The 9,794-nt window shown below is 45.0% G+C and overlaps 1 protein-coding gene across 1 annotated transcript; it reads left to right on the top strand.

The window, feature by feature from the left end:
- Window positions 1-727: 727 nt before the first annotated feature.
- LOC123062456 (TOM1-like protein 6) lies at window positions 728-5,682 on the top strand. The gene is made up of 9 exons (XM_044485977.1): window positions 728-1,031; window positions 1,909-1,987; window positions 2,178-2,276; window positions 3,215-3,328; window positions 3,503-3,651; window positions 3,758-3,839; window positions 3,957-4,042; window positions 4,223-4,450; window positions 4,521-5,682. The coding sequence occupies exons 1-9, from the start codon at window positions 883-885 to the stop codon at window positions 5,452-5,454; spliced, it is 1,920 nt and encodes a 639-aa protein (XP_044341912.1). The 5' UTR covers window positions 728-882; the 3' UTR covers window positions 5,455-5,682.
- The last annotated feature ends 4,112 nt before the right edge of the window (window positions 5,683-9,794 follow it).

Below are 9,794 nucleotides of genomic sequence, written 5' to 3'. Positions count from 1 at the left end.
TAGCTTTGGATGTGGAAGAAGAGGTGGGCGTATGGGCGCGGTGGTATCTTTAGGAGTTGTTATCTATTAAACACTAGACAATTGCCATGTAGCACTATAAAAAGATATGATAAAATAACATACATGTTCGGGTAAAAAAAGAGTTGTCATCTGCTTACAAGCATACTAGGGCAGTTGCCATGTACCCTACAAAACACATGGCAACTGATAGCTTTGGGTGTGGGAGAGGAGACGGACGTGTGGGCGAACTGATAAACGCCCACACACCAGCCCCTCTGTGTGCGTAGAAGACGGGCGTGTAGGCGAACTGCTAAGCGCCCACACACCAGCACTTCCACATGTGAAAGAGACATGTGGGCGACCGAATAAATGCCCACGCACCAGCCCACTCCTACGTGGCATAAAAAACTGGCAAAATATACCAAGATTCATGCAAACTCAAACCGATATTGATCAATGTCTGTGTGCGAGATGTAAACGCCCCACACGTGTGGGCATTAGTATTTTCGAAAAAAAAACTTAAGAAGGCAGGGTAAGAAAAAGATTGACCCGTTGACCAAGAGTAGCACCTTAAACTGCCAATCCAATCCCTTGGGCTGCCAGTACCGTGCGGGCTCCAGCCCATCCGTCACGACTGAAGCAAATTTACGAGACGGCGACAGATAAGAAGATAGCGCCATTTTGTTCAGGTCCAGCCAGCCACGCGGCCACGCCTTCCTCCGCTGCGCCCGTCCTCGTCAAAAGAAACCGACAACCAGATTTTTTACAACGACAAATCCCAAATCCCCTTCCGCTTCGCTAATAACGGCGCCACCGGTATAGTTGCTGCCCGTCCCCTCGGTAGCGCCGCGCGGAAACCCTAGCTAGCCGGCCGGCGAGGCGATGTACCCGGCGGGGGCCATGGTGGCGGCCGCGGCGGCGCCGGCGCGCCAGGCGGCGTCGCGGGTCGACAAGGCCACCAGCCACCTGCTCATGGGCCCCGACTGGGCCGTCAACCTCGAAATCTGCGACATCATCAACGCCGACGTCTGGTGGGTGATCCCCTTCCGCCGCCTCCCCTTCCTGGAGCCCCTCTCTCTGTGCCTGTGTTTGTTTCTGTTCCTGCGTGCGGAATTATGTGCGGAGTTTTGATGATTTTGGGCTCAGGGCTTGAGCCTTCAGTGGGACATAGTGTTGGCTTGTTCAATCGCTCCCTGTTCTGGCAGAAATCGGGGTTAATTTTTGGTATTGCGATGATAGGAGGCAATTTGGGCAAGGGGATCCAAGGCGAGCTTTAGCTTCTGGTGTGGATGTAATGGTCTAGTGGTGAATCGACCGCAGCTTAGCTTGAACGCTTAGCACGAAATCGTCCTTTGCCCTTTTGTAAGCTGTTGCTAAGAGACCTTATTATGGTCATGAAGTGGGGGATAGCTTCTGAAGGGCCGTGGCCAAAGGCCAAAGCTAGAGGTAATAGAGCTTACTGCATACATCTCACGGTGAATCATAATGATGAGGGGAACATGGCATGGGGGATTTGTGATTATGGTAAAGACTAAAGTGTTTCCAAAATTCATCATGCTAATTCTATCCGACTAACATTATAGTGATCATTATTAGTATGAAAAAGACCTCTGGGCCCCTATACCAATGGACAATCATGGTACAGACATAACCAGATTGAAGTATCACATTTGCTTAGAGGTGTACTATGCGGGCAGTGGAAGCGTACCTTGCATCTGCTTTTAGCACATTTATTCCTGTAAGAAATTTAACTGTAAACATATTTTGCACCTTTTTCACTTTTACTTATGCAACATGTGAACATTTGCATTCCATTGATAGTATTAATATTATACTTAAATAAATAGTGTTTTTTTGGGTCCAAGTAGCTGTCTGCCTACCATGCTAATTTGTAAACACCTTAATCAGGCAAACAAAAGATGTGGTAAAGGCAGTGAAGAAGCGATTGCAACATAAGGATCCGAAAGTTCAATACTATGCTTTGACGGTATGTACTGCAATGATGCCATGTTGCGCTCTGTAAAATTTCTTTTTGGAACACCCATTTAGTTTGAATCTAATGCAAATGTTGTTACTTCTCATATGTTTGTTTTAGCTTCTGAGAGCATATCTTTTCTTTGCTACAAGATTTGAAGATACTGTTGGTCCTGCTCATATTAGTTACAATTTTTTTGCAGTTATTGGAGACGATGATGAAGAACTGTGGAGAATATGTTCAGTTTGAAGTCGCTGAACAGCATGTTCTGCAAGAAATGGTTAAAATAATCCAAAAGAAGGTTGTTTTTTTTACTTCCCTCCTTGCCTTTTATTGTGCTTATCCTTACCCAACACATAAAGTCTAATTCTGTAAGATGATTATTTTAGCCTCAATAGTTCTCAATGGCATTGTATCTGTCTTGTATGATTGTATACATTGAGAACATACTAAGTAGTCTGTCACATTTAGAACCTCATGGGTACACTAATCCTTGTTCTTAGTCACTCCCTTTAGTGGGTTTTCACTGGTTCTCTTCTCGAGTAAGTAGCCTGAACTACTTTACCCAGGCATGGTTAATTGTTCAATATCCTACTTCCAATTCAAGTTCATGCAGTTATCAGAACCCTCCTATAACATACTCCCTCCGTCCCAAAACGCTCTTATATTATGGGGCAGGAGGCAGTATTAAGGTTATGTCGACCGATTTCTGTGCAGCACTAAATAATATCTCGTTCACCATTTTCACTTACGCAATTTTTTTCTAGTTGAGTTAGCCATGATTGTTGTAGTACTCCCTCCGGTCCTTTTTACTCTGCATATAAGAATTGTCTGAAGTCAAATTTAGTAAAGTTTGACCATATTTATATGAAAAATATATCAACATCTACAATACTAAAGTTACACAACATGTAAAGTAAATTCATGACGCATCTAATGATATTGATTTCGTATTGTGAATGTTGATATTTTTTTCTATAAACTTTACGAAGTTTGACTTTAGACAAATCTTATATGCGGAGTAAAAAGGACCGGAGGCTGGAGGGAGTGCGTTATCTCTGATCGTTACCACAAAATGGTTGACAATTGCACTGTTTTCGTAGCATAACGCTATTTGTCTTGTGGAAGATCCATTGCCAGCTTGCGCTTGTGACTAAATTCTACAGTATTCTATTTTCTCTGATGATCGGAGATGCCAGTAATAAGATTACAATCTTTGCCTTTTCGAATTCCTTTCAGAATGATATGCAAGTAAGGGATAAGATATTATTACTTTTGGACTCCTGGCAAGAAGCATTTGGTGGACCTGGAGGTAAATACCGGCAGTATCACTGGGCATATCTTGAAGTAAAGGTAGGCAACTAATCCCCGTCTGTTCCCTAAAGAAGCAAAAATATATTTCCCTGTATTTGATTCCAGAATCATATCCTGTTGTCAGCAACATGGTCATGTGAGGCAACACCATTCTTTTTTTCATGGAAATTAATCCTTTCAAAGTAATCATCTAATTGTGAAATTTTGTTACAGCGGACAGGTGTAGTGTTTCCAAGACGTCCCATAGATGCCCCACCAATACTTACTCCTCCTGCAATACACAGTTCTCAAAACTATGGTTCACCCGGATATGCTGCAGGAAGTTTGAATGAGAGGATGTCCTCCGATGTTGATACTCTGAGGTGATGCCTATTTTTATCGTGCATTCGACTTCATTTGACTTGCTCAATTATCACCCAGTAACTCCATTTATATCATTATATATGTTCTCCCCTTTCCCTGTTACAGTTTAGGAGACTTGAATAATATTCGAAATGTGACGGAGTTACTGAATGATATGGTGTATGCTTTGAACCCATCAGATCCAGAGGTAGTAAAAAGCCATCTCATCTGAATTTTTGACTTGTGCCCATCTCTCATGAAATGATTGTATATATTTTTTAAGTTCATGCTGATGAATGGCCTCTTAAATTTCTTTTGAACCCAGGCCGTCAAAGATGAAATCATCACAGATCTCGTGAGCCAATGTCGCTCAAATCAGCAAAAGCTCATGCAGTTTGTCAGTTCGACAGGGTAAGTTATCAAAGTGTGTTCTGTAAATATTTGCTGTCCTTTTGTTTGTTGTACTAAAAATCTAAAATGACCTTGCATGTTTTTTTCTTCATATTCACTGTTAGGTGCACATCATGTATCTTGATACTGCAGTTAGCTTACAGTGATATTTGATATATTCATTTTACATTGTTTATTTAGGAACGAGCAGTTACTAAAGCAAGGTCTCGAAATAAATGATCGCCTACAAAATGTGCTTACAAAATATGATGCCATCGCTTCTGGTACTCATTTGGCAGTTGAAGCTCCCGTGAGAGAGACAATTGAGTCTCCTAGGGAGGATCCACCAGCAAAACCATCCTCATCTCCTGTTGAACAAAATGACGCTTCCAATGAAGAGGAGGATGAGTTCGCTCGGCTGGCTCAAAGGTATGTCCCATGCTATTGCTACTTGTACTTTCTTCACAAATATTAAGCTCCATGCTTTATTTGTCTGCAGAAAAAACAAATCTGTGATAAGTAGCGATGAGACGTCATCAAGCACAAGCACTGTGGACCTTGCCCTCGTACCCATTGATCTGCCAAGCTCAGAATCGCCCCCTTCTGTTGCAAGCAATGCATTGGTTCCCCTTGATCCAGCTCCTGTCACTAGTAGTACTCAAACAAAAGAGCAGGATATGATTGACCTTCTAAGCCTCACTTTGTGCAGCCCTACTGATGAAACTTCTACAGATTCTTCAGCACAGAGTCAAAATGGTCTCCAGCAGCCTCCAGATGGGCAACAAAATCCTACTGGTGTGCCCCAATATCCTTCAACCAACCAGCCATACTCAGTAAACCAAGGATATACTCCACAGAATAGCAATTATGTTGCACCTTGGGCCCAAACTGGACCATATCCATCTCAAGCCCAGACCGGACCATATCCATCTCAAGCCCAAACCAGACCATATCCATCTCAAGCCCAAACCGGACCATATCCATCTCAAGCTCAAACTGGACCATATCCATCTCAAGCCCCAGCATACACATCCGGATATCCAGTGCCACCTTGGGCTACACCTCCAACTGCCAATTCTAATCCTTTCCTGTCGGCTGCTTACCAAGAACAACTCCCCTCGGCCGTCTCTGGTGCCCCAGCAACCACCTATGCAGCTCCCTCACCTTCATATAGCTCTCCTCCAGCCTCCCAGCCAATGCAACAGTACAGTTCTGTGGCCTCTCCAACAAGCAATGGTCTAACGATGCCTCAAGCTCCAAATGGGAATCATCAACCGAAGGATTCTTCAGCAGCGGCAAGCAAACCTTACTACATACTCGATAATTTGTTCAGTGATTTGATTGACTTGAAGAGCACCAGTGGTGGAAATAAGACGGGTACTAGTTTGGGTAGCTCAAATGGTGGCCAGCCTATGATTGGTGGAAAGAAATAAGTTTTCTCTAAATGGCACTAGTCTGTGGCTACTACTTGATTCAATGTACATTTGCTGTATATCTCTATTCCCTCTTCTACATGTTTGATTGCGTTGGTTAATTCAGTGGGTTCAGTTGCATAGAGTGAGCTAGAACATTGGTGATGTACATAAATGATTAATTGCATCGAGTGGATTGTTACTTGTTACGGACTTGCAACACGTAAAACATGCTGGAGTTTGGTTTCCCATGTCATGCATGTACCAATGACAGGTACCAACTGATCCTTTATCTGCGAAATTTGTGATCGTTCCTTTGTCACAGGGATCATCTGTCTCTTTAGTGTTTGCCTCAGAATCATCTCCCACTCCTTTGATCTTCTATGTATTGTTCTTAGTTCTTGCTGAGGTTTCTTAACCTTGATGTGGTTTGCCGTGGGTAATGTTATGTCAAATACTCAATTTGTCACAGGGATCACATGTCTCTTATACACGGTTGCAGGCCTGGAACCATTGGTTTGTTATATGCCAATAGGAAAAGAAAAAAAATGATTAGCGTTTAGGCTACGGGACCTGTTTTCTAATAGCAGCACAGTCGCCACAAAATCATTTTGGAGTGCACTCTAGAATATAACTCAGATTTCCTAAATCGCAGCCTCTAGATTACCCCATCTATCTTTTTTGCTTGTACTCAAAATTTCTACTTCTATTCGTTGTTGATTGTTTTTGAGATAGCTTACCACTCATTTCTACCTCTATTTGGCACAGATTGAAAACCAAACTTTGGCCGGATCATCACGAAACACTTGCACAACATTGTAAACTAGATAGTTCATTTTTATATGGCGGCAAAATTCATCGCTTATCGATTGTACATATATGCAGCAACTAGTCTAGTAGATAACTAAACTAGATGTTACGGGGAGAACCTTCCTGGACTTTTTTTTTTTGCATGATAATACATGTCTCATTCATATCACAAAGAACAAAGTACAAGTCTTATAAAGACCGATATGACAAAACTGAAAAGATAGTAAAACATCTCTGAGCTTGACGCCAACGTCCGTCACTTGCCTCCGGCACCACCACAGCAGCCACCGAAGAAAAGAATGACGAATCACCTCCTCACCCGAGCTCGATGCGGCTCCATCGATGACAAGCAACTTTGCGGACCTCCAAGGTGGCTCACCAAAAATGAAGCCCTTACCGTTGAACGAATCAGACCGGGGCAACACCCCGGACATGCCATCGAACTCCAGATCTGGCCCCCCACCACGACTAAAACGCCGAAGGAGGAAACCATATCTGCCATCCACGAACCACGAGCTCAGCACATGCTCAATCTTCCAAATGTCGTCGATGCAGACCACAATCTGCATCCGCTCCTGGACTACCTCCCAAGCTCCGCGTCGACACTGCAGCAAACGCCGTCGCAACAACGAAGCCTGAGGACACAGATCCACCACGAGGATGCCGCTGCCGTCACGCCATCCTTACTTGAACAGTTTGGTTTCCAAATCCATCCACAACCATAGAATTGATGGCCTCGTCAGGGAAGGATTCGAAGAATCTTTATTCAGCATTGTCATCGTCGCCGTCGAAACAAAGACGATGAACAACCTAAAAACCTAGACTACGAGAGAGTAAAAGCGATCCACACGTGTGGATCCGGCGACCCCCCTCAGGACCGACGACCGAGGTCGCCAGCGGAGGGAAGCCGCCGAAGAGCGGCGTTGGAAGATCGGCCTCCCCTGGTGGCGGCTAGGGTCCCAGCCGCCAGGGACGAGAGGAAAACCTACACCGATGTGTCTGACCGTAGGAATTAGGGTACTTGCGCGGCGGGTTAACCTTCCTGGACTTGATAGTGAACAACAACCTTGGGAATAGTATTCTACTATTCTTCAATGTATATACCATGCCAATGTACGAGGACACGTTCTTAGATTTTGCCGGCGTTGGCTGCAGCCTTGGAGTCGCAAGCGTGGGTGTCTGCCTCCCATACCGGCGAGGCACCCTCCTTAGCCTCGAGGGTGATGGCACGTTCCTAGATGACACACTCCCTCTTGGCGTCCATCGCCGACACGATGTATAACTCCGTCCAACCCGTGTTCATGTCGAAGACTGGGGTAGGGCGGGCGGCATGGCAGGTGTCCTAAGCCTCCGTACAAGCGAGGGAGTCACGCTGGCTTTAGCGCGGCTACGACATGACGAGCAGCGTGACAGGTGTCTCAAGTCTCCCTACGGTGAGGGCGTGACATTGCCGCGACACCGGACGATCGTCTAGCAGGACTCCACAAGCACACATTGATCCTCAACCTTTACTCTAGCATCTCGATGTTGGACCATCTCGTTGGCAAAATCATGCTCCTTCTCAGCGGCGGCGTCATCCTCCTCAACATGCTCCCATTGCATTTCTTTTGTGGAGGCCGACGGAGGGCCACAACAGCGCTTCTCCAGATAGGGCTGCAGGGCAGCATTGCTTCGACGGAGGAAATGGTGCGAATGGGTGTGGGGAGGGGAGGAGTGGTGATATAGGCATCGACACTCGACTTTTCTTAAGCGCACAAAGGGAATGTATGCGGGTGGCAGGAAATCTCATGGGAAAGGGCAATGTGACGGGAAAAATGTGGCGGTAATGTGTGCGAAGAGGATGGAAACATAGAGGCTCCCATAAATGGGCATGTTTCCAGGAGGGGGGACTTACCTATGGGACTAGTAATGGTGGCGGGTTGGGTTTGGAGTACACTCTAAAACAACCTCCAACCTCCAAATATACAGGTAGTTTTGGTGAAAGCCCGAACGTTGTATGTTAGATAAAACTAACCCGTACAATAAACTTCGTTACAAGAATAAGAAATTACATGTAAGCCCTTGAAGAAATCGACACCATCTTCCTTCTGTATTCACCGGCGATGTGACGTGAGAAAAGCTCTTTGCTACCTCTGGGATTCTGTTCTCATCGGATCAGTTTTGTTGAAAACTAGGAGCTTGAAGAAGTAGCGGTCGGGAACTCGTCGATTTAGACCAAAAGATGTTGGCGATCACGATCTAGAAATATCGCCATCTTGGAGAAGCTGGTACCAAGGAGGGCCAGAATATAATCCCAACTCCGGCAAGACAGGAAGGGGCACAGACCTCGCGAGTTCCCCCATGGAGCCCCATCTGGCTAAGCTTCATCAGACAAAGAAGGAACCGGAGAACGAAAGTATGCCACGACATCATCCCCTCCATAGGGCGCCGCCGATCACCTAGACAAAACAAAGACAAAAGGACAAGATCAACCCTGACTGAAGCTCCACATGCCCTTCGTCGATGTCAAACAACAACATTGTAATGGGGACATGACCCGGAAATCTTATTCCTCATCGCTAATGGCGCCATCGCCTCACCACCGGCATCCAGACACTTAAACTTAACTCTAACTGAAGCTAGGGCTACCAGAGACATAGAGAGAACTTAGACTGCGCACCCCCCCCCCCCCTCACCTCGCTAGCGGCAAAAGGCACCTAGAAGCAAGGGGAATTGACAGCAACGGGGCCTTAGGAGGAAACCCTAGCGTTTCTTCTCAGGAGCTAGAGGCACGGCTGCGGCCGGTTCCGAAACTTTAGTTAGGGTTTGGTTTCCAAAATTTTGGAAGACGGGGGTGTGGACGGACAATCTGCTAGAGTACATTTTGCCACTCTAGCCTTCATTTGGACTGTCATTATGGAGTAGTTCTGACGCTTTTTCGTTCAGAGAATATGTAAGGAAGTCAATAATAACATCTGGGTCCAGGCCAAATAATCATTGAATATTACCATTTCCGCTAGAAAATGTTTAAGAAAACGATGTATCATGCAAAAGCTCTTTAGGACGATTCTCTCATTTTCAAAAGAAAAACACAACCTGATAGTTTTTAGTTTTTCCATAGTTAATGCAATGATGCAATTCCTTGAAGGCACTTCTCTCTTGTGATTCATCGAGCTTGTACGCGGTATTTCAGCCTCCATAAAACGAACGTTAGAATTGCAATCTACTTTGGTGCATGCACTCCCTAGAGTGCTAGTCATTAATGAGCAAATCCCTTTGCTTGAGATACTAGAAAAATTAAGCGAGTATCCTTTTTTGAAAATGGGATCGTGGACCCTTGCCGTTTCTAAGCAACCCATAAATTACTTCTTTTAGGGGTATAAGGAACCCATAATAAATTACATTACAGAACTAATCCTGCTACCAAATTCAATTTCAACAGCTAAATCCCCTCTCCTCATACGCGAGCCTTCACCACAATCTTAATAAATACACGGGCAACCACATCAAAATCTACCCATTTTGATATCCCCTACCCAAACTTTTTAACGGTAAAATACAGAGAGATCACA

The sequence above is a fragment of the Triticum aestivum genome, chromosome 3A (assembly GCF_018294505.1).
Source record: "Triticum aestivum cultivar Chinese Spring chromosome 3A, IWGSC CS RefSeq v2.1, whole genome shotgun sequence".
NCBI lineage: Eukaryota > Viridiplantae > Streptophyta > Magnoliopsida > Poales > Poaceae > Triticum > Triticum aestivum.
This window is presented reverse-complemented; position numbering and strand designations above follow the sequence as displayed.